This window comes from Sphaerodactylus townsendi, linkage group LG02 (assembly GCF_021028975.2).
Source record: "Sphaerodactylus townsendi isolate TG3544 linkage group LG02, MPM_Stown_v2.3, whole genome shotgun sequence".
Taxonomy (NCBI): domain Eukaryota; kingdom Metazoa; phylum Chordata; class Lepidosauria; order Squamata; family Sphaerodactylidae; genus Sphaerodactylus; species Sphaerodactylus townsendi.
In genome coordinates this window covers 25,134,870-25,160,508 of record NC_059426.1, presented here as the reverse complement: position 1 = coordinate 25,160,508, position 25,639 = coordinate 25,134,870, and the positions used below count along the sequence as shown (strand labels likewise).

Genomic DNA, 25,639 nt, shown 5'->3' with positions numbered 1-25,639 from the left:
CAAATTCCTCAATGAACAATCAAATTCACAGTGGGCACATGAAAACATGATGATACCCACGCATTACTGGAACAGTGTAACTCTGTGGGGCTCTAACGTTCCAAACCCTGCCTGGACCCACCTTTAACTCCTGGAAACAGTAGATAAGCCACTGAGTCCCACTGTGATGGGAAGTTATGTGCGATCAGAATATCTTGACAGAAAGAGAAGGATCCAAATTTTATCCTCACTGGTGGTTAAAAGGGAAGTGCACAGAGCACTGGAGGAATTCTTCATGGGGTAACCAGTCAAGGGAAGTGAGACAGAAAGCTTGGAGAGCATTTGCAGGAAGAGGAGAGCTAAAAGGAATCCTCTCCACTACTGATCAACCATGCCTTGCCATTCTGTCGCTCCTCTCAGTGTGCATGCAACCACAGGAAGGAGGCATGGAACACATATGCACTAGCAGAAGGCCCTAACAGAAACAACAACAAAATGGCAGCCGCATATCAATATGGTCTGGCAGGTGGGGCTTCGTGATCCACTCGAGGGTCATGACCCATGAGTTGAAGACTGACTCTACCTAGCTGAGGACATTATGGGTGTGGAACATAAGTTTTGCTTTAAAACTTTCTCAACTAATGATGGAGGTTTGATCTTGGCTCTTGTCTACAAGAAGGTGACGGAGGTTTGAACTTGGCTCTTGTCTACAAGAAGGTGATGATGGTGGTGAAGGAGAGATTTTCAGGGCTCCGCACAGTGGAACAAATATTGTGTGATTCTATACAATCTCTTCTAAAAAGTTCAATAAATGGAAACATGACTGTTAACAGACCTGAACAGTTGGTCGAGAAATTTCACATTCAAAACGAGCAACTTCTTTTTCCTTAACTTCAACATCAGTAAGGGGCTTTGTAAACTCAACATGAGGTGCTATAAGAGAAAAACAGATTTCAAGTTTTAAAATAATTAGAGTTAAATTTTAGTAAATGCTGGTGCATTAGTTCTTACGGACAAAGAAAGAGAATCAAATCCAAAGAAATTCAATGTGGTTTCCATTTGTGGAAATGTTACAAAGAGCCCTCCCACATACCCGCCCGCCCCCCCCAAACAGCTTTACAATTAATCAAGATCTGGCCTGTTCCCACAATATGACCACTTCTGGGGAGTCAAACAAATTGCTCTTCTAATTCAATCATTTATAAACTTACGTTCAACATTCAAGAAACAAGATGTCTTGAAATCTTTAGAATCGCAAGTGTAAGTTCTAGCATCATCCAGTGTGCAGCCATGAATAATGAGCTTTCTAACTCTGCCCTCAGAAATGATATCATATTTCTTTGTTTTATGAAGTTCCTGGCCATTCCTGAACCATCTCACTGGAGCATTTTCTCTGGACACTTCGCACTCTAGTTCCGCAGTGGCTTCCTCCTCGACAGTTTGGTCCTCCAGAGGCTTTGTAAACTCAACGGGTGGTTCTAAAGGAAAAAGAAAAAAGTGACAAATGTTTGAGAAGGTTTCTAGAGGGTTAGAAGGTTCTTCCCAACCTCCTCAAAAGACTTTTAAAGATTGAAATGGGGCAAGAGCTGTACGCAATACTTTAGATGGGAAAGGTACTTGCAGGTCACTGGCCAGCAGTGTATTGCAAAAGGGATACATTGCTAGCACTCTTCAAGCTTACCTTTCACAAAAAGGTTTGCATGAGTTTTGAAATCCTTGGCAGTCAATGTGACTTCTCCAGCATCAGTGAGCTTCACATCTCTGAGAACAAGAGTATGAACTCTACCTTCTGCACGGGGTACAATCTTAGGGGAAAAAAATAAGTTGAAAAAATTTGGTGATCAACCAACTGTTGTCTATCTTAAATCTCTGGACATGCATAACGGTATCAATGCAGGCTGGGATCCAAAGAGGATTGCTATGGAATGGGGAAGGTGCAGAATAATGCACTTTCGATCCACTTTCAATGCACTTTGCAGCTGGATTTTACTTTACGAAATAGCAAAATCCACTTGCAAACAATTGTGAAAGTGGATTGAAAGTGCATTATTCTGCATGTGCAAAAGTGCGCTCTGTTAGAAAAAAGTTTTGGGAGATCCAGTCCTATTTATGTGGGACCTCTGTGCCTTTTCTGCATCAGAAAAGTTTTCCACTCAGATCCAGGTGCACACATAGAAGCTGTTTCTGGGTGTATAGGGTATCTCAGGGATCGTGGGGAAGAGGACCGTACTGCATAAACATACCCATGTAGATCAGACAGAAAACTTTGTAAATTGTAAACATAATAGAAGAAAGAAAAAGAATGCATCTATCAACACTTTCAAAGCACTGCAATATTTTTGCATTAGCAAGAATATTAATCTCTCCATCTGGTAAATATTACTGTAGTAGCTTTCATGACCATTGGAGAATAGTGGTGACATTCACATAATAGACAGAGTAAACATTCTGTGCCTATAAATCTGGCCATGATATGCAGATTTTTGTTTCCTGATCTTCATGGCTCATTTTGTACCTATCTTGAATAAAAAACAATTAAAATCTCCTGAAGTTCTGAAGGGTATTTTTTGGGGAGCAATCTAATCTCAACCCCACACCCAACGTAACATTTTGATCAGTCTGAAAATGCTATTGCAAACTCTGAACTTTCGCTACTAGGTCTTCGTTCTGTTTCAATGTGCTGACTTCTTTTTTCTTCTGCAAATTTTTATTTCATACGTTTATTTTATAAGATTAATAATCGTTTAATACATTTATTGTTAATGGACAGAAGAGCAAAACAATACTTTATTGAATGCAGTCTTTGCATGTCATTTTTAATTGTCACTGGATGCCAACATGCTTTTAAGTGTCCAATAAATTGCATTCCAGGCTGTTCGCATCTCAGCACTAGCAACACTTGAAGGAGGGTTAAAAATAGCAGGTGAGAAATGCTTGGTGAGCAGTTCTGCTCAGAAAGTTATCAGGAAGCTCAAATGAAATGCCTGTAATGGCACTTCAATCTCCCTTAATCCCCATACATGCAGAGCAGAATCCCAGCTTTACACTCCGCAGGGAGAAAGAATCAGGAAACAGAAATTATCGTAAACTTGGCAGGAACTATCGCCAGATTCTATCCTCTCATGCTCAACCGTATAATGCATTTCTGATAACCGGGATACAAAACTTCAAAACACTTTTGTCTGGCCCCTTCTGCACACGCAAAATAATGAGTTTTCAAACCACTTTCATAGCTGTTTGCAAGTGGATTTTGCCATTCCGCACAGCTTCAAAGAGCACTGAAAGCAGTTTGAAAGTGCATTATTCTGCGTGTGCGGAATGAGCCTCTGACAGCTTAAGAAAACTTCTCACACCCACTGCCCATATAAAATATATATTTTTTTGAAAATGATACTTTAGCATAGTCCCTTTGCCTATAGTACTTTCTGGTATTCACAGTTAAAGTCGGAAAGGAAAGAAAAGAAAAAAAGGAGAGAAAGAGAAGCAAATAGGAAAGAAGAGAAGCAGGTGAGAAAGGGGGGGGGGGGAGGAATGTCTTCTGTACCTTGTCACCGGGTTCCAGTTTCTCTCCTTTCAAGAACCATTCCACTACTATCCCCTCATAGGAGAGCTCGCATTCAAAGGTTGCAGTTTCGCCAGCTGTCACGGTTACATCCTTGAGCGGCCTCAGGAGACCAATAACACGTGCTTTATGAGAAAGAGAAATCATCTTCAGATTAGCCCCTTCCAATTCCTGCTAGTTCCATAATGCCCTTCCCCGAGAGAGGCGCACAGAAAGAGAGGGAGCGAGGTTGTACGGAGGCTATTTAAATTCCCTTGCTGGACTGGGGCCCTTGGGGATTCGCAGGGCAAGAGCTGGTCACTGGAGATTCCTTATTCGCAGAGCTTGTTCTTTTTAAACGAAAAGATCAGCAGAAAAGTGACTGTCCATCTGTCCTCTTGCCAAGCCCTGCATGCCTGTGGCTAGATAAGGCATGTGCCTTCCAAAATAGCAAGGCCAACGATTGGACAGGAAGACAAGTGGGACCCAACTGTGAAGGGTGTTCCTGTCCATCAGGCAAACTGCACTTTCCACCAATGTCAGCAGGGGGTTATCTCTTAAACACCAGCTCAGCAAAATGTATAACGTTTAAATTTCATAACAACCGATTATGCAAGGCTACAGGCCTAACGTTCTGGAATTTCTTTTTTGCTTTCTTATAGTCTAATGAGTACAACCTAACCTACTTGAAATCTTTTTTATAATTGTTACCCAGGAGTTTGGTAGCAGATGCACAGAACTTTACACACATCTGAAGAAGTACGCTCACGATGACACACATAAATGTTGTTAGTCTTTCAGGAATTAACAGCTTCCTCTGTAAATTTGCCACAGCTCATTAACACAAGTACTCCTCTAGAATTTCATCATGATGTTACTTTAACTTGCAGCCAACAAGAGACTGGACTGAATTATGAGAAACAGATGGAGCTAACCAGGATAAAAAGAAATCTTTAAGCAACAGGGATAATGACAGAGCTGTGACAAAATGATAGAATCATGGTTCCCCATCCCATATTCATTTGGTTGGTTCTTCACCAGTACCCCTTTCATATCTCTCTGGCTCCTTCTGGACATGCAGAATAATGCACTTTCAATCCATTTTGCAGCTGGATTTTTACTGTGTGGAATAGTAAAATCCACTTGCAAACAACTGTGAAAGTGGATTGAAAGTGCATTATTCTGCATGTACAGGAGGGGCCTCAGACAAACAGCCGAGAACTCTATAAATTGTGTCACCAGCTTGGTTTGTTTATGGGTCACCCCACGTGGTACACTTACGCTTCACTCGAAGGTGAGCACTTGATTTGGCATTGGCTGCTTGGAAGTCTACACCACCAGCTTGGTCCAAACGTACATTATAGAGGACAACACAATGCCTGTTGCCTTCCTCTTTAATCTCACAGTCCTTTGGAAAGAAAACAAACACAACAATATATCAATGGTTCTGAAATATTTTCAATAGAGGGCACAGTCACCATTCAGAATTTCTCAGACTGACACACTTTTGTTAACATCCTCAGAAATCTAGTAGAAATTCATATATTATTTTGTTCTTTATTGGGAACAAAGGATTGCCTTGGCTACAGGTGTTCTGAAACCATGGCTCCTTCCGCACATGCAGAATAATGCACTTTCAAACTGCTTTCAGTGCTCTTTGAAGCTGTGCAGAATAGCAAAATCCACTTGCAAACAGTTGTGAAAGTGGTTTGAAAACACATTATTCTGTGCGTGCGGAAGGGGTCCATGACTAAATCTAAACATCACCGGAAACTTTGTTTACCGCTAGAGTTTATCAAACTTTGCCTACAAGCCTGAACTTACATACTGGGAAAGGCGAATGAAATTAATCACCAAGATACCCTGTTTCCCCGAAAATAAGCCTTAGCATGATTTTTCGGGATTTTTGAAGGATGCTTGAAATATAAGCCCTACTCCAAAAATAAGCCCTAGTTACAGATTTCCTGGCGCAGCTGATATGGTCATGTGGGGGGCGTAAAATAATGGGGAAAAAAATAACACATCCCTTGAAAATAAGCCCTATTAATCTTCTGGATTAATAAAAATTAATATAAGACCCTTTCTTATTTTCAGGGAAACACGGGGTATAGTGTCAGGGTTACAATCAGTGTCGATTTTAAAGGACTAAAGCTGCATATGTTTTCTCAGTAATTCTAATAAATAGACCACATTATTTCTATGGGAATTCTGTAAACTAAAACAACAACACATTAATTGATTCCTGAAGGCATAATTTTTTTTACATCAGCAATTGAGAAATTTCATCTAATATTATTTATAATCACACCAGTAATCTTCCAATCCAAAAAGGTTCTTGAATTACAGTAATATAAGCTCTCCTTCCATGCAAAAACATATTTCACCCAGCAAGTTATATATTTCACAACACACACATACGATATACAATATATTGCCACTTAATTCTACATAAATAAATCTGAACCACCCTTTGAGCCTCAACCTTGGCAAGTATTTGGATGGGAGACTTCCAAGGAATACCATGGTCATGATGTGGAAGCTGTTGACGGTAAACCACCCCTGAAAGTCTCTTGCTTTGGAAACTTATGCTTGCCATAAGTTGTGACTTGATGGCAAAAATAAAAAATCTACTCAAATGCCATTTGCTATTTCTAGCAAATTAACCGGTGGTATTATATTCATTCTAGTCAACTAATTATAATCTTTGCTATATGATAGATGTAATTGCGAAAGATAAAGGATAGGGGTTTTAAAAGTAGTAAATAAGTATTATTTAAAGGCTGGTTCTGCATGGGCCAAAAACAACGGTGTGAAAATGGTTTAAAAGGGTTTAAAACGGTGTAAAAGGGTTTATACTGTTTTCACACCATTTTCACACCACTGTTTTTGGCCCGTGCAGAATCAGCCAAAGATTATGTATTAAGTGAAGATTATGCAAAGACCTCACTACATAAGAGAGCTGTAGATCCCCCTTCCCCCAATAAAGTCAAACCCTTTGGAGACATTTTTCGGAAAGACTGGGGGACCACAGATGGAAAGGGAAATCAACAGCCTCCTCCTTTTAAATGGAACTGCCTTCAGTTGCAGAACAAAATCTCTAAATTTGTATCAAGATTCCTGTATTCTCTTTGTGAACTCTTAAGTAACAAATAAGTGTGAGTTGTATGTAGAAATTTTGCCATCAAATGTTTTACTTACAGGTGACTGAGACAAGGCCTCGTCTTTCAATTTCCAGACAGCATGAACATCTTCCTCAGAGATTTCTGTCTCAAAGCGGGCGGACTCTGTCTCAAATATTTCCACACTGTATAGGGGACGCACAATCTTAATATCACGGTCTGTAAGAGAGAAAAAAAGGATTATCAAGTGACATTCATTTTTATTAGGGATTGTTCAGCTGGGTTTTACAACAGAACTGAGAAGATGGTCTTACCTTCAATGTTAAGTTTCGCAGAAGTCTGGTCAGTGACACAATCACATGTATACTGACCAATGTCTTTCTTTAAGGCTTTCTTGAGGATTAATATTCTCTTTTTGCCATCTGCCTTGATAGCTACACTCTTAGAAGGAGTTATTTCTTGGCCATCTTTCATCCATTTCACTGGAGCATCTGCTTTGCTAATTTCACACTGCAAAATCACTTCGTCTTTCTCCACAGCTGTGTAATCCTGAAGTTTTCCAGTAAAATAAGGATCCCCTTCTGCAAGTCAATATAAACATCCTAATTATAATTCATAAGTTCAAATGTGTAACTACGTGCGCAAGAACATTTTAAAGGAGTTTCCTCCTTTCTTATACTTTTTTTTAAACTCTCCCAGTATGCTGGGAATTTTTTCGAAAAGCAAAACCAGCAACTTTTACAGAGACAATTTTCAAAACTGCTGATTTTGCTTTCGGAAAACTTTCTCGACAGAGTACTGAAAGAAAGGTATTTCTAGAATGTTCCACAAACCGTTTGTGCCAAGATGCTTGTACCTCAGCCACGTAAAGTCCTTTAGATTGAATGGTCAGTTAGTTCATCCAAGCTGAAGTCAGTAGATAGTCTGTTAGATCCAGTGAGAGTCAGTGGGGGTAAGCCAACAAACTGAAGATTATGGATGTAAGAAGTTTGTGACACACTAATTAGCACAGGCAATTCTTTTTTCTTAGCGTGACATGGAATAACACCAAACAATGGTATTTCGAAGCCAATTCGTACACTTCTCAGACTACGTATGAAAACGTGGCAACCAACACACACACACAAAAAGGCAAAGGGACCCGTTATAGGCACAGGGTGAGTTAGTAAAAAGATATGGACCGAGTATGTATGCACAATGGTTACAAGAAGATTCATCACATTAATACAAATCCGGTGACACATACCAAGAACAGTAAGCTTAGCTTCACACGATTTGCCCATAGCTTCCACTCTGATCTGTGAAGTATCATCAATAGTGAGATCTTTAAATGTGAGTGTGTGGAATTTGCCGTCATCCTGCATTGAAACAACCTTGGAAGTATGCAGCCGCTGGTCATTCTTATACCAGATAACTGGGATATTGTCATGGGACAGCTCAACTGTGAACTCGGCACTCTCGCGCTCCTTTGCTGTTACGTCCTTGAGGTGGGAGTAATGAATTGCTAGGCTGAATCAGCTCTAAACCATAAAAAAAGCATCCAAAATCTATTAAGGACTGGACAGGATGACGAATTAACGCATTGATAGCAAATTATGAAAAAACTAAATCCGGCATCGTTCTATCAGGAATCTGAAGCTGAGCGTGAACAAACCTTCAATGATCAGTTTGGCACTTGTCAGCTTATCTTCAGCCTCAAACATGTACTTAGCCTCATCTTCAAAAGCCACAGATTTAATAACAAGGGCATGCTTTGTGCCCTCAGGTAGGATTTCAAATTTCTCGTCTCCTGTGATCTCCTGAGTTCCTTTCAACCAACGGAATGTCTTGGGTTCCCTAGATACCTCACATTCAAACTTGGCTTCATCCTTCTCAAAGACTTTGACATCACTGAGTGGCGTGATAAAGATGAGGGGTATTTCTGAAATCAAACCAGGTAATGGCCAGCATTAGAGATTAATTTTTTATTAATGACTCTTTTAAAAAGAGTGTGGGGTGGTTGTTTCTTTTTTGCTGATTTAATTAAGAAAGCATTCCGAGATGGAGTGCTCAGAATCAAGGTGTTCTGGAGCCTACCTTTCACTTTCAAATTAGCAGCACTTTTAGCATTTGCCGCCTGGAAAGACACTTCACCGGTCATATCCAATTTGCAGTTGTAAAGAATCAGGACATGTTTCTTACCATCTTCAATCATTTCACAATCCTGGTATTCGTTAAAAGGAGGGGAAAAACAACAATTTTTTGTCCCAATCACATTCATTCGCCATCATTTTGTAAGAATTTTTTTTTTAATTAAAGCTTATACTTTGGAGATTTTCGGTTTGAAAGGGACTTACAGGTGAAGCTGTTAAAGTTTCTCCCTTTAGCTTCCAAACTGCATGAACATCAGGTTCAGAGATTTCAACCTCAAATCGTGCTGTTTCACCTACAAAAACTTCTACGCCATACAAAGGTCGCTCTATTTTTATTAGCCGAGCTGAAAGCAAATATATATGTACACATCAGACTTCCCGCCTTGATCAATATGGGTAAGTTTTTCCAAGAGGTTTTGTGTGGAGGAAGGACCATAACTTACCCTCAATGTTAAGATCAGCATTTGTCTTGTCAGTTCCACAGTCGCATACATAATTACCCATGTCAGCATCTGACGCCTTTTTAAGTTTTAGTATGCGACGCTTGCCATCCTTCTTTATAGATATTTTCTTGGAGGCTACAAGTTCCTCACCATCTTTATACCATTTCACTGGCACATCTTTGCTAAGTTCACATTCCAGAGTGACATCATCTTTCTCAGTGGCAGTATAGTTTTGCAATTTTACAGTGAAATATGGATCGGCCTCTATAAGATATGGGTTTGGTATGAGGTAGTTAATTTTTTGAAGAGGTTAGTAGTAACAACACTGAACATACAAACACAAAGATTAAGAACACATAAAGATAAATACGTAAAGATTCGAAGACTTCATCGTGATAAAACAAGTTTCAATAAGACGGCAAAACATTACCTAAAACTTTGAGGTTTGCCTTAGTCTGCAAGGTCTTTACTTCGGCTTTGATCTCAGAGATGTCATCAAGCGTCACTTCTCCAATTTCCAGTTTGTGGATTTTGCCTTCTGCAGCCATGTGAACAGTTCTACTCGTGTGGAGCTTCTTATCATTTTTGTACCAGGTCACTGGCATGTCTTCATGAGAAAGTACAAATTCAAAATGAGCTGTTTCTCCTTCCTTCACCGTCTGATCTTTGAGTGGTGAGATGAAATTCAGCCTGACACCTGAAATGATATTTAGGGTAAAAAACATGGCCAACAGGTACTCTGCTCGACTGGTATTTCTTGTAGTCTTCCCATATAAGATACACATGAAGCTACCTTATACTGAATCAACCATCAGCCCAACAATTGAATGGTTTATTGCAGAGGCGGAACTACCAAGGGGCGGGGTGTGTGTGTGCGTGTTGCACCAGGCACGCACCTGGGGGGGAAATCACCCCTGTCCCGCCCGCCCACCTGCAGTGCGCTCCCCACTTACCATAGTGAAACAGTGCAGGCTGGAGAAACAGCCTGTTCTCTTCTGGCTGAAAATAGCCTGGTGGGAACTACACTTCCCAGGAGACCTTGTGAGCCCCAGGGTCTCATGGGAAGTGTAGTTCTTTACTTCTGAGGCCATTACTTCTCAGCCTGGAAGGAACTGAGGTACGATTTTCTCAGCTGAACTTAAAGGTAAGGAGTGGGTAGAGAGCTCGCTGGCTGCCCCCCCCCCCCCGGAAAACACAGAGCGCACTGGGCGCACTCTCGCCCAGCTATGCCTCTGGTTCATTGGTCCATTATACTCAATCAAAACATCAGTATTATCTACTCAGATTGTTGGTGGCTTTCACCTGATTCTTTGAACTGGAGATGCCATAAATTGAACCCGTGACCCTCTGGATACAAAGCAGATGCTTCACCACTGAGTCACAGCCCCGCTCCCACCACAACTCTATGTAGAGAAGAACTTGCCTTCCACAAACAGTTTTGCTGTGGTCTTCTTCCCCTCCACTTCTGCAGTATACTCTCCTTCATCATCAAATTGTGAATCATTGATGACGAGAATATGTTTCAGTCCATCCACAATAATGTCAAATTTGTCGCCGATTTTGAGTATGTCTGTGCCTTTTTTCCATATTACATTGGCTTCTCTGGTAAGCACACATTCAAATCTGGCCTGCCGCTTCTCTGGCACAGTGACATCTCTCAAAGGCACAGCGAAGTCAAGCTCAATTTCTGTCAATAAACAGAATGAGTTATTCTTCCAGCGCACAACAGAAGTAACGTCTGAGACAAAACAAGATTCACTTTTAGCAAAGCACTCTACCTTTCACTGTCAGGATAGCAGCAGTAACGGCATTCAGGGCTTGAAAGAGGACTTCACCTGCCTGTTCTACTTTGACTTTGTGTAAGGTTAAGAAGCGCTTTCCTTCTTCAGCTCTGATTTCACAAGTCTGGCGGCGGGGGGGGGGGGGGGGAAATTACATGGTTAAGATAACAGTATTCAAATCACAACATGCTACACTTCTCTTTAAAAAATCATTATAATATCCTGTGATAAAAAAAGTCCATTTAAAATGAAGATGGCCTAGGGTGGGGAGATACTTTTTTTCCCTCTTCATCTTTCTGAGGTAAATGTAGCTTGAATCATCCATAGGCTGTTTAACATGCTAAAATGATTATGATGAACACATTCAGCTGCATTATCTTGAACTGGATGCCTGGTTCAAAAAGTCAGTACTGTCTACTCAAACTGCTGTCTATTCAAACAGTACCATCTACTCGAAAGTGACCAGGATCGTCCTCCTTTTGGCCATGGACAGTCCCATTTTAACAAACCAATTTGTCCAAGGCCCCAAGCAGAGTTTTTTTTTTTTTTTTAACTGTCCCGATTTTTGGAAGGCTGCCGCACTGCCTTCTGGGGCGCTCTCCTGTGACAGGGCGGGAAACAGGGGAGCGCCCCAGAGGGCAGTGCAGCAGCCTCCCGCGCACACGGCTGCAGGAGCGCACTGCTTTTTTGCCTGTGACAGGGCGGGAAACCGGGGAGCGCCCCAAAAGGCAGTGTGATCCTGCAGTCGCGTCCGCACGAGCACGGGCGGGGGTGTCCTGGTTTTAAAAGGTGAAAATCTGGTCACCTTAATCTACTCAAACTACTCAAAGCCTCTCTCTGGGGTTTCAGACTAAGGTCTTTCATGTTACCTATACCTGATCCTTTTAACTGCAGATACCAAAAGATTAAACCTGGGATCTTGGCCATACCAAGCAGATGCCTCACTACAGAGGCACGGCCACACGCTAAAATTAGTGGCCACAAAACCATATATTCTGAATTTAAATTCATAGTTTCTTTTTAACTGTAAATGCTTACAGGTGAAGGTCTGAGTACTTCTCCTTTCAGTTTCCATTCTCCAGGGACATCCTCTTCAGAAATCTCTGCGTCAAAGTTTGCTGTTTCTTTCTCATAGATAGTAACATTTTCCAAAGGTTTAAGAATGTCAATTTCACGTTCTGGAATACAGAAATAAAAGAATAACATATCCGCAACTCAATGAAAAATGTGCCCAGTCCAGCCTGCTTCATTCTTCTCATAATAGCAAAGCCATTTGCTACAGTATTATATTGATTTAATAGCATACTTACCACCAAGTGTGAGTTTAGCTGGATATCTTCGGCCTTCAACCTCCACAGCGTACTCCCCAATATCTTCAGGTGTCGCATTCTTAATTTTGAGATACAGATGAGGCCCATCTTTTATGATTTCTGTTTTGTCCGTTGGTTCAGTTGGGACCTCCTCATCACCTCTGTACCATTTAATATTTGGTGTATCCTTGACAATGTCACAGTGAAAGATAGCGGTGCCCTTTGGTTTGACGTGCTGGTCTCTGATAGGTTTCACTAGCCAATCTTTTATCATTTCTGCATGATAAAACACAATAAATGTTAGAATTTGAACATTACGCATAAAAGGTCAACAGTTTCCTGCATTTTTTTCCTTAATGCTTCAACTGATGCTTCTGTAGCACAGGATGGAGCACAGAGGTCGCAGCACAAAGGGGGGAATTGGAAGATTCCTCCCCTACACAAGCGTCTGTCTTATTTATTCTGATTCTTTCTTTTGGCTGCAGCATCTTTGTTCTACATCCCATGCTATTCCCATCTCTGATATTCAGGAATGGCTTTAGAGCAGGGGTCTAAATTGGCCATGGTGGCCATGGTGGCAGGGGCTGATGGGAATTGTAGTCCATGAACATCTGGAGAGCTGCAGGTTGCAGACCCCTGCTTTAGAGGTACAGAAAGGGGGGTGCACTGGGCGAGGAAGGCAGTAAAAATATCCTGCAATGGTTGAGTGACATCCAACCAACCCTTCTAATTTAGCAAGCCTCAAAAATCAGGGGTTTGCTAAATTTGAAAACATTTACTTGAAACTTCCCAGAATCCAATTCCAGACAGATCCCACCAGAAGGGAATTTGGGAAAATACTGTTACTGTGAGAGGAAAACGTGATTACATGAGATACTTGTGCATCTCACATCTGATTGCACGTGAGTGATGCCATAAGACAGAATGGCTACAGGAGCCCAGAATAATAGCAACTTTCCCATACATATTACTAAGTGCATCATCTTCAAATAATATATCCTCAATGTAATTATGGGAGAGTACTAATGGTTCACAAAGTGGTCACAATATGGCCTGTTCTATCAACATAAGTTCTGTGATAGTCTTTCGCACTTTTATAGAGGCTGTTTACTACTTACACATTTATATAATAAAGTTATGGGGGACACAGCAGAATATTTGGCTATTAACTGGCTCACTAAGTGGCAACCAAATTTACAGATCAGGTGGGGTCCAACTGAGAACTCCCACAGGTCAAAATTCTTCCCAGTTAGATTCTGTTTATATGACTTCAGTACAATCAATTTAAATGAAAACTGAACTCACTAACATACATTGTAAAAGGAACATATATCATGTTGAGATGGGAACAAATGCATGAAGAAAAAGAAGAGGAGTTTGGATTTATATCCCCCCTTTCTCTCCTGTAGGAGACTCAAAGAGGCTTACAATCTCCTTGCCCTTCCCCCCTCACAACAAACACCCTGCGAGGTAGGTGGGGCTGAGAGAGCTCCGAGAAGCTATGACTACCCCAAGGTCACCCAGCTGGCGTGTGTGGGAGTGCACAGGCTAATCTGAATTCCCCAGACAAGCCTCCACAGCTCAAGCGGCAGAGCTGGGAATCAAACCCGGTTCCTCCAGATTAGATACACGAGCTCTTAACCTCCTACGCCACTGCTGCTCCTATGAAGTTTACTATTGTCTGGCAGAATTTCACATCAATAAACTGCAACGCTTTGTGCCTTATTTACTTCACATTTAAAACATTCTAATGTTATTGAATTCCCAAGGAAATTATCAGAGGTTTCAAGAGGAATCTGACATACCAACAACTTTTACACTGGACTGACAACTCAGGGTAGTATTTTCAACAGTCACGGTGTACGTTCCGGCATCTTTGTCATCAGCATCCATGATAGTGATGGCGCGTTGCAAACCAATAATACTCAGCATAATCTTTCCAGGAGTGTCTTTCACAATCTTCCCATCCTTTCTCCAGACCACATCTCTTTCTTTGTTGAGCTCACAGCTTAGATAAAATGGTTGCCCTTTAATTACAGTCACTTCCTCCTCAAGAGTCTTCACAAAGCGTATTGGTAATTCTGTTCAAAGGCAGAAAAAAACCCAGAAGTATTATTTAACTATTAATTCATTCATTGGGAACTGAAGCAAAGTCATTTAAGGAAGACCTTTAGAACTGTCAGCTGCTGGGTAAATCTGTGTGCATGTGCTTATTTGGCACACTTCTCTTGAGCATGAGAAAGATCCCATTCATTTCACTGCAGTGAGATGATTTGCTTACATAATACTATTTTAGGCAGAGGCATAGCTCCAAGGAGGCAAGGGGGCTTGTGCCCCTATGGGGGTGTGGTGAGGGCATTCCAGGGGCAAAGTGGGGGCGTTCCGGGGGCGACCCCCCCTTGCTATGCCTCTGATTTTAGGCCAGGGTTTTCTAGGCCTAGATCAGACTACCAGATCTCAGAAACTGGAGAGGAGTTGGGTCTACTCAGGCAGAAAGTTCAGTTCCTGGAATCTCCAGTTAAAAGGATCAGGTACCAGGCAGTAGAAAAGACCTTTGCCGAAGACACTGGCAAGCTGCTACCAGTCAGAGTAGGCAATACTATTGATAGACTATTAGTCTGGCTTAGTATAAGGCAGCTTTGTGTGTTCACATAAATTTTTGGGTTGTATATACAATTTATATTACAAAGGTCTCCAAAGCAACTAACAAATGCCCAACAACTGTAATAAACACATGTAGAAGAAGAGTTTGGATTTATACCCTGCCTTTAGCTCATGTAAGGAGACTCAAGGTGGCTTACAAACTCTTTTCTCTTCAACTCCCTGCAACAGACACCTTGTGAGGTAGGTGCGGCTGAGAGAGTTCTGAGAGAACTGTGACTCACTAGACCCAAGGTCACCCAGCAGGATGACCTTCTGGGAATGGGGTCACAATCAGGTTCACCAGATAAGAGTCCGCTGCTCATGTGGAGGAGTGGGGAATCAAACTCGGTTCTACAGATTAGAGTCCACCTCCTCTTAACCACTACACCATGCTGATGAATCAGAAAAGATTTGAAGGAGCCATGGCATACCTTCAACTATCAACTTTGCTGTCGAGGTCTTTTCTTTGTTGCCCAGCTTCAACACACAAGTGTACTCGCCGGCATCGGAAAGCTGTACATCGATAATGTGGAGCTTCCTGTCTTTGCCGTCAGAAAGGAACTTGTGCTTAGGGCTCTCACGAATGTTGCTGCCATCTTTCATCCAAGTGGTAATGGCGGTGGACGGAGAAATGAGGCACTCAAAGATGGCGGAAGAGCCGATGGACTCGGCTTCCGTCAACACAATATCCTTAATTTCTTTAACGAACTTGAGCGGCACAGCTTTAAGTTGGTAGCTGAAAGCAGGTTCATCTGGAGGTTTCTCACCCCCGCTGCCTGGCCGCAATTTCCTCCGTTCTGCATCTGCTGGTGAAGGTGTCTTTTTGGCTGTAAGTAAGATATATAAAAGCAGAAAACTGATTTATGCTGGAATAATTTTTGGCATTTATATTTCTGAGGAGGAAGCTAAGCAAGTTCATGAGCTGGGCAATTAGTTGCCAGGATGTCAATAATTGACCGGGATATAATTAGACACAGCTAAAGTAAATAAGGTTATACAAAGTAGAGCAGACCTGGGCATTATACGGCCCGCGGGCCACATCCGGCCCGCCGGATGACCCTGACTGGCCCCCCTGCCGTGCTGGGGAGCAAGGCATCTTTGAAAGCCCCGCAGAAGCCAGTTGCCTTGGCTGCCGGCTTCTGCAGGGCTTTCAAAAGCGCCTCGCCCCCCTGCCTTTTGGCCCAGCCCTCCACAATATTTTGTTTCTTATGCGGCTCCATGGAAAAAATAATTGCCCACCCCTGAAGTAGAGGATCTGTGTAACTCTTGCTGTTCATGTGACCAATCTGCCATCTACTTTTCTTGGACCCAGAACACTTTAATCTATTCACCTAGAAAATGCCAGTTTGCATCATTATTACATGTATGAAAGGTCAACCTCCACATTCACAAGCACTCAACCTCAGAATCTCTCCTTTGGATGTACAACTCTCCCTGAAAGCGAGAATGACTGAATGAAAGTTATTGTACTTTAGTCACATTATGAGAAGACAAGAGTCACTGGAAAAGACAATAATGCTAGGAGAAGTTGAAGGCAGCAGGAAAAGAGGAACACCCAATATGAGATGGATTGACTATAAAGGAAGTCAATTTGCAAGACCTGAGCAAAGATGTTAACAACATGATGTTTTGGAGGACACTATGGCCCCTTCCGTGTATGCAGAATAATGCACTTTCAATCCATTTTCAATGCACTTTGCAGCTGGATTTTACTGTGCAAAATAGATAAAATCCGCTTGAAAACAATTGTGAAAGTGGATTAAAAGTGCATTATTCTGCATGTGCGTGAGGGGCCTAAGTCAGAAGCAACTAGACGGCACTTAACACATGCTCACAAAACTTTTGAATCCCAGTGCTAAGAGACGCTATCAGAAGAAGACGCTGGCCTTTATGCCTGTCCGTTTGACCCTCCAGAGCAACTGTTTAGCCACTGTGATGCTGGACTGGATGGACCACTGGTCTGATCCAGCAGGGATCTTATGTTCTTATTTCTCACTACTTATTCTAATCCCTTACTCCCTCTATTTTGTTTCAACCTATCATAACGAAGGAACAGAAACCAAGGCAGAGCTATTCAGAGAAGGACAGATAGTCTTCAATGGCCCTCACTGATTTCAACAAGATGGTTCCAAAATTGGGATGCGAGATGTGAGCAGGAGACACTGGACATCTCCATTGCCTCCTTCCACCTTTCTTCATTAGTGAACAAGGTAATATTTGTTCACAGACAGGGCAGCCATATGGACTTAGAATTATGAACATTACAGTACTGATTTTGAGGAATCACTATTTTGGACGTGTCCCCGCTTTTTCAAACATGCTAAAGCGAGCAAGGCTAGTCCATACACCAATTTTAAGTACAATCTGCACTATTTGAAAATGATTTCGTAAGAAGAAGAGCACAACTCAGATGCTATTGGCTAGGCATGACCTTTGCCACGCCAAAAGTCAGGTGACCGGCAAATTTATTTTGAAAGGTAAAAACCTTAAGCAGCTCCCATAAGAAAAATAAGGATTATGCTTTATTCTTATTAAACATTCAAATGTGCAGACAGTCAGTTTGAATTTTTATGATTTCTCCTTACCTTTAATAGGACTCCTGCCCTTGGCAGCTTCCTCTTTTGGTGTGCCTTTGGGCTCTGACATAAAACAATAACAGAATTATTCACGGAAAAGTCGGTAAAGGTATTCATTCATTCATTTAGTTACTTCATTTGTATCCCACTTTTCTTCTGAATGAGACCTCGAAGTGGCTTACATCATTCCCCTCTCCTTCATTTTATCAACACAATACCCCTGCAAGGAAGGTTAAGCTGAGACTGTGTGACAGGCCCAAGGTTACCCTGCAAGCTTCCACGGCAGAGTGGGGATTCAAACCTGGGTCTCCTAGACTGTTGTCTGACACTCTAACCATTATACCACACTGAATGTCTAGTGTACATATTTTTGAATACACATTTTTATATATTTTTGAACCTGGAAAAGTTCTGTTCAGTTAGCAAATATAGCTTGTGGTATACTGGATTACTTTTCTCTTTCACCCAAAGGCTTTTTACCTTTTTTAATTTTTTTAAAACATTTTAGATTTATTAGTCACCCTCCCCTGAAGGGCTCACAGCATACTAATCACGGTATACTAATCTGTTCAGGGATCTCCTGTTGCCCTATTCTTCATGAATGTAGATGCGAAAAATATGAGGTGACAAGTCCTATGAAATGGCGAAGATTCCCATAACATCTGAAGAGTAAGTGGTCAGAGGCACAAACATTTTTTGAGTAACATATATGTATGTAATTTAACATGAGGAGATGTGCTCGATGCAATGTATTTAACAGGATCAGTGCTATAAATATTGTTTTGTTGTACTGGTCGTTGACTGTAAATAAATGATTGATTTGATATAAACGTTGCAATTAATAAAAAGATTTTAGAGATTTTTCTTTTAAAGATTTCAGCTCAATGATTAGATTGCTTACACAAGTAAAGGTTGCAGATATAGCCATGGGTGCAAATAGAGCAGCCAAGCTCAGAATGGGGTGGGGGATACTCCACCCCCAACCTTCTGTCGTCTGCTGCCACTCTAAGCAGTAGTGAAGGAATTAAAAAAAAAAAAAACAACTAGCAGCATCACTGGTGTGATGACATCACTTCTAGGGGATACCTGGAAGTGATGGTGGATAGTTCTAGGAATCATCAGAAACTCTATGGTTTTACTATGTCCCTGCCCCCAATCTTCCTGCTGCTTGCCAGGCTTGGCCCGGCAACCCTGCTTTATGCATCATATACATATTAGAGAATCAATGTATTAATACCTGCTTTCTTCCCAACCACTGGGGTTGTCAAAGGAGCAGCTTCAGGAGACGGCTCCGCTGCAGCGGGCCTAGGAGATTTGAGAGCTGTGGAAAATTTTTAATTGGGATTAAAAAAAAATACTTTTCCTCTGTTTTACTAATAAAACCAATGAATTAATGCTTAATCTTTTTTTCTTTGAACCATCAATAGTTAGGCACTCACATATAGAAGAAGAGTTTGGATTTATATCACCCCTTTCTCTCCTGCAGGAGACTCAAAGGGTTTACAATCTCCTTGCCCTTCCCCCCTCACAACAAATACCCTGTGAGGTGGGTGGGGCTGAGAGAGCTCCGAAAAGCTGTGACTAGCCCAAGGTCACCCAGCTGGCGTGTGTGGAAGTGTACAGGCTAATCTGAATTCCCCAGATAAGTCTCCACAGATCAGGCGGCAGAGCTGGGAATCAAACCCGGTTCCTCCAGATTAGATACACGAGCTCTTAACCTCCTACGCCACTGCTGCTCCTGGTATACCAGCTAGGATCCACTGGAAGGTCTCTGTGGCCAGGATATCCACACACAGATTGGGAATTTCTAACCTTCCCCTCTTGCTGTAGCACAAAATGACCCTTGAAATGCTGCTCCTGGGCAGGGGTGGGGGGTGTCTCCTCTCTTCAAGGACCAACATTAAGAAGGGGTTTTTTGGGGATTCATGCAGAAGGGGGTAAAGCAATTAAGTCATGTTGCATAGGTCAAAATCCTTCCATGCATGGAAACTTCCTGGTGGATCGTAGCCATTTGCTGGAATATCTGTTCAGTGTATTTAACAAGGAACCGCTCATCCAAATAAAATAAGAATAGTTATATCAAAAGGTAGCCTGATACAGTTTCTACCTGCTCAGTGTCTCCAGGATGACACAATGAAGTTACACGGATTTAATATTTTCCTCAAAGGTAAGCCACGCTGATACGGATTTTAGGATCACCATTAGAGAGAAAAAGAAAACGCCTAATGTTTAATTAAAATTCCTTACCTACTGCAGGCTTTGGTGCAGGGATGGTAGCTGGTTTCGCTTCTGGAACTTTAAACACAATGATAACAAATCGGTTACTGAAACAGTGAAAACAGAATATCGCAAAACAGACAAGAAGTACCAAAATGTCAGAATGTTAGACTTGACAGTACGGTTATCCAAAGATGATACTCTTATTTTAACTTCCTTTTGGGTCACAAAAAAATTAATACATTACACCAGTACCACACCCCCATCTTGAAAGATAAAACATGAAATTAGAAGAGCTCGATGAAGGTGAAGAGAAAAGGAAGCATTGAAGAATTAAAGATTAGCTAAAAGAATGCCAAGATGATAGCGTTCATGGCTAGCTGATTGGAAAGATTAGCACAGCTTGCAGACCTGTGTTTGAGAACAAAGGCCATTTTAGTTTTAGGCACAAAGATAACAGCATAGCAATTTTGTACCTTTAGCTGGTTCAGGCACGGGCTTTTCCTCCTTCTTCTTTACCGCTGGCACCTCAACTTTCTTCTTTGGAATCTCCGGCACTTAAAAAATATCAGTTTTTATTTTGATAGGTAGATTGAAAAACGTAAGACTTCTCTGAGACATCCACAGATTTTACTACGACACACATAACTACCATGACTTCACTGAAGAGACCATTTTAAACATCTGCCAAGATCGGTACTGACAAGATGAGACAGCTGCTATACAGCTACTTCAGCACACAGGGGAAGACTGAAGAGGACAACAATTCACAGAATATACTGAAAAATCTAGCTGTCTTCAAGGTTTCTTTCGATGAAGATCCAGACACAAAAGAGGGGGAAGGGAGATGGGAAGAAGCTAAATTTCAACTGTGACCCAAAGATTTCAAATATTCATGTTTGGGTACACATTCAGTATAAAGGTACTACAAAATTCTGACACAAAGGCTGATTCCGCATGGGTCAAAAACAGCAGTGTGAAAACGGTGTGAAAATGGTGTAAAAGGGTTTAAAACAGTGTAAAAGGGTTTAAACTGTTTTCACACCGTTTTCACACCGCTTTTTTTGGCCCATGCGGAATCAGCCAATGCTATATTGCAGATACTGAAAAATGGGGATCACTTTCTGTTTAAAGTTATAGTAAATTGATTTTGACTTGTACCTTCAGGCTTCTTAATTTTTTCAACTGCCTTAGGTTCAACTTTAGGTTCTTTCTCTTTTTCTGGTTTAGCTTCTTCCTCCTCAGGCTTCTTAGCCGGTCTTAGGACTTTAAAAAAGAAAGGATTTTATTTCAAACACAATGATGTTAATGAAGAAGATTATTAATAGGAATTTTCTATTAAAATTACATGGATGAAGACAAGAAGAATCCGCAAAATGCATACATAGTGGATCTTGTGTAAAGATTTTATAGTTGTGATTACTGTAATTTCCAGACATTGTACTTGGAGAACAACCTCTATCATCATTGACATCTCGAAGTGATAGATTGACTATCAGCACAGTCTCGTAGCTTATAAATGGGTTCCAAGAAGAAGTCTCTTTGACCAGAGAATACAGTTAAAAAACAATTGTTATGGCATGAGTAGCATTGACTCTTTTTATCTGGGAAATAACATGCCATTCAGAACATCTAGATGTTTGAGATTTGCCAGAGTTTAGCAAAATAAGAATCGCGGAAGAACTTTTCTTGATGCAGTTTATGAGTTTCTCAAGAGAGGAACTACACGCAAGTCAAAGGGAATAAGCTAACTGTGGATTGATATGATGATGTAGTGTTAGGGATAGCATAAATTCTGAGGTATTTTGGTACTAAATTCCTATGGAGTATAAAGTAATAACAACATGGCTAAATTGCTATACCTTTCTTCAGTGCAACTTCTTCTTTGGGAGGGGCAGCTTCAGGAACTTGTTTCCGTGGTTTCAGTCCAGGTGCTTAAAATAACAATTTAAGAATAAGACAACAATGATAATAGCCAGATAAACACTACCAGTGTATAGACACTGGATATTGGATATACAAAACAGCATCAAGGACAAACAATTAGAAGACAGTTTAAAAATGTTCTTTCTGAGAAATTTCTTATGGGACAAATGTATCTTTCTGTTCTGATGGTTCACAAGGTGTGGAAAAAGCAGCACTCCTCTTAGTTTGTGGTCATTTATTTCTCAATTGCTTTATCAAAAGAAGTTTTTAAAAACTTTTTTTTGTAACTAAAGTATTTGTTTTTAATCTAACATTTTTTCCAGAATGGTTTTACTCTCAAAATCAACTGTCCGTAGACTCCCTTGACTGAAATGTAAGTGTGATTCAGTAAAAATAAGTAGAAAGACTCAAGCTCAGGACAATCACAATAAGTTAAGACATGAATAGAAAATGTGTTGCGGAAAATATCAAGAACTACATCACAGTTCTCTCGAAAGGCAAGAGTGAGATGTACTTCATAGAAAAATACTTGTAGGCAATGCAAGTCTACACATTGTGTTCAGCTTGCAAAAGGTTTCTCCTTCAGAAAAACTTTCACTGCATTTCCACTAAAATGATGTGTCTGTGGGTGAATCTTCACATAATAATACATAGAATGGGAAGGAAATCTACATGGGATCCATACCACCTGAAGATTTTACAATGCCAATCACTGTAATTTGTTTTCCCTGAAGTGTATGGATTGGATCCTAACTCCTGCAAATGGAAAGGGTTTGTGGAAGCGGATCTGCTAAGAGCACTTTCACACAAGAAGGATGATGCACTTTCAATCCACTTTCACAATCGTTTGCAAGTGGATTTTGCTATTTCACACAGTAAAATCCAGCTGGAAAGTGCACTGAAAGTGGATTGAAAGTGCATTATTCTGCACTTGTGAAAGTGCCTTAACCTTTCCCATTTCATAGCAAATCTCTGTGTCTCTCTAAAGGCACTTTCACGCATGCAGAATAATGCACTTTCAATCCATTTTGAAGCTGGATTTTACTGTGTGAAATAGCAAAATCCACTTGCAAACAATTGTGAAAGTGGATTAAAAATACATTATTCTGCATTTGCGAAAGTGCCCTAAAAGTCCCCTGCCAATGCCCCCAACCGTGATTCCATATTACAATTTGTTGAAGAGAGTCCCTGGCCATTGGCAGGGAAATTTTAGAGAAACAATGTCCGTGAATCAGCACAGCCACCATTGCCAACTGGGACGGGCACAGTATGGAGGTCCTGCTGCACCTGCCCTTAGAAGGGCAGAAAGCAGGCAACAGCCATGCCCATCGGGGGCAACTGAATCATGACGGTGGCACAGAGTCATGACGTCATTAGGAGGCGCAGCCGGGAACCTTTAAAAGGCTTTGCTTGGCCCTTGGCCCCCCCTTCTGGAGCAGCACAACAACACATTCTGAAATTACAAAACGTCCTATAGTGAGAAGTTATCTAAACGTTTTTACAACATGTTGGACTTCAGGTTTGCTTGGGGAGGATGGAAGAACATCATCAATTAAAAAGTCAAATGCAATTCTTATAGGTCTAGACTACAACTTGGGATTAGGGTTGCCAACTTTGGGTTGGGAAATTCCTGGAGATTTGGGGGGTGGAGGCTGGGAAGCATGAAGTATAAAGTTATAGATACTACCCTCCAAAGCAGCCATAATCGAGACTACCCTCCAAAGCAGCCAATCCAGAGGACTGTTCTCTGTAGTGTGGATATCAGCTATAATTCCAGATTATCTCCTGGTACCACTTGGAGGTTGGTTACACTGCTTAAGAGTCACGTGGACAAGGACAGAACTGCATTTGACTTTGTCCCTCCCATGATGGCAGATGAGGTAAGAAGATAGCATCTTAAAATGAAAGATGATGCTAGGTTATAGACCAGTGGGACCAGGTATCAATGCGTTTGTTGAACTTGCTATTGACCAACAGTAGGAAACAAGGTAGTGTTTTTATTGTTTTAGCATTATTCAGTCTAAACATTGGCAGTCATCACCACAACATACATGCATTTTACACCTGCTATTTAAAGGAATTTGATTATAATCCAGAGAACCATACAACTCATTTCAAGGACCCAACAGGTTTTTGGATGGCAGGCTAAAGATGGCAGACCACTTGGTCTTAATAAAGGTTTTGCGTTTCAAGGTCATTTGTGTTCTCACGTGGTCACTTGCAATGTCAAATAAAAAGAGCTGCTCTGCGTCACACGTCAAGTAACTCTCTGGATTGTGAGCCCTAAGCATGATTTTAAATTAGTACAAAAAATAATATTTTGAAAACCACTGAATTGTTTAAAAAGTTATCCTGTTCTATAGAAGAAAATCTACAAATCAACCGAACCAAGCATTGATGAGTGTTCTCAGTGGATTAACCACCAGTAAGTAGGAACATTAGATAAAAATCATCCAAACAACACTCAGTTAGACTAACATTAATAGATTAAGGATCACACTTTTAGGAAAACTATTTTTTTGTAAATACACATTGGTTATGGAACTGGAACTTCAAGCAGAGGTGCTTCAGATACCTTTAAGCTGAACCTTTTCGTCCTTAACCTCCTCTTTGGGTGGGATAGGTACACGGGGTTTTGGTTTCTCAGGTATCTTCTTTTCTGGTACTGGCTCTTTAAATGGTAGATTCAGTGTCAATGTCATTACTAAAATCTCAAGGGTCTGTTACCCCAGAGAAATGAAATTGCGTCTACAGATGTCATTAGTAAAACTTCTGCAGTGCGTTCCTATGCAGAGTTAGTTGAGTAGAAGCCTAAATGGGCCTAGATTGCACTACCTCGAATAGCACTGCATTGCCATAAACCTAAGTATGAAAATTCCTACAAGTGGCTTGGTTCCAATGGAACATTTTGACAGACAAAATGATTTCTGACTGCAGAGTATGACTTTCTTTCCTCCTCCTCCTCCTGCAGCAGCCTGAGGTGTCCCTTGAAATGCAGGGGGGGTTGGGGGGGAGGAAGAGTGCAGTAGGAGGGTTAGGGGGTGAAATTTCTCTGTGGGCAGAAATGTTAGTCTTGATGCAAGCCAGCAGTTCAGATGAGAATATCTAATCTGCCAAAATCTAGTCCATGACACTAAACAGTCAACAGAAAACCCCCCAAGTAATTTAAATGGAAAAGTCCTATAAAGTAAGCATTTTTTAAGATCAAATACAAATTTATCACCAACACAATCCATACATTTATGGACATAGTGGACATAAATTATGACAAAAACAAATATAAAGAACACAAACAAAAACCCCTGAATTTCCATGTTTCAACAAACACACAGTTTCCACACAGAAAGGTGAAGAGGTCATAAAAGAGAGCAGTATATCCTAATCATGGTAAATACCTTCAGTGGGAATGATCTCTTCTTTTTCTGGAGTAGGAGCAGGTACTGGTTCTTCAGGTTCAAAGGTCTCTGTAATTTCTGGCTCTTTAAAGAATATTGATAACTGGTATAAGATTGCCGTTGCCAAGATAGGATGGCAAGAAGAATTTTGCAGACATATTACAAGAAACAGTTTGGAGACTTTTAACGTACATATCCACAACCACAAACCCACAGAATAATGGCGGTGTGAAATTTTCTGGAGGTTTATGTGAGCACATTGTGGGGGAGGGTGTCTCCATATCCATGGTTTTAAAAATGGTGGCTGTCATTTTGGTAGCAATTCGCATTTCTGAGGGAAATTTTTAATCTTCAAAAAACTATTAAAATGTACCAAGGCAGAAGCCTGATACAGTTGAAAGTTTTTTACGAGAATATCCATGGCCCTAAAAAAACAACCTAAAGTTGTTTAAGGAAAATATAAGATATTTACTAGGAAAATATAAGATATTTTTGGTTGTCTGCTGATTTTGATGGCTAGATTCAAGTCTAGCTCTTGAGAATCATGAGGTATCTAAGGGCCTTTCCCCACTTACCT

At 41.0% G+C, this 25,639-nt stretch overlaps 1 protein-coding gene across 1 annotated transcript in view; it reads right to left on the bottom strand.

The window, feature by feature from the left end:
* Positions 1–25,639, bottom strand: part of TTN (titin) — a 371,903-nt gene that overhangs the window by 127,946 nt on the left and 218,318 nt on the right. Inside the window, 27 exon segments of the mRNA XM_048484469.1 lie at positions 815–912; positions 1,191–1,457; positions 1,661–1,784; positions 3,524–3,666; positions 4,802–4,928; positions 6,719–6,858; positions 6,954–7,220; positions 7,886–8,148; positions 8,290–8,560; positions 8,716–8,842; positions 8,976–9,115; positions 9,215–9,478; positions 9,645–9,911; positions 10,638–10,901; positions 10,993–11,119; positions 12,034–12,173; positions 12,306–12,581; positions 14,111–14,386; positions 15,380–15,775; positions 17,534–17,587; positions 18,762–18,845; positions 19,772–19,819; positions 20,218–20,298; positions 20,903–21,007; positions 21,604–21,675; positions 24,243–24,338; positions 25,063–25,146. Coding sequence (XP_048340426.1) covers positions 815–912; positions 1,191–1,457; positions 1,661–1,784; positions 3,524–3,666; positions 4,802–4,928; positions 6,719–6,858; positions 6,954–7,220; positions 7,886–8,148; positions 8,290–8,560; positions 8,716–8,842; positions 8,976–9,115; positions 9,215–9,478; positions 9,645–9,911; positions 10,638–10,901; positions 10,993–11,119; positions 12,034–12,173; positions 12,306–12,581; positions 14,111–14,386; positions 15,380–15,775; positions 17,534–17,587; positions 18,762–18,845; positions 19,772–19,819; positions 20,218–20,298; positions 20,903–21,007; positions 21,604–21,675; positions 24,243–24,338; positions 25,063–25,146 — 4,601 coding nt within the window.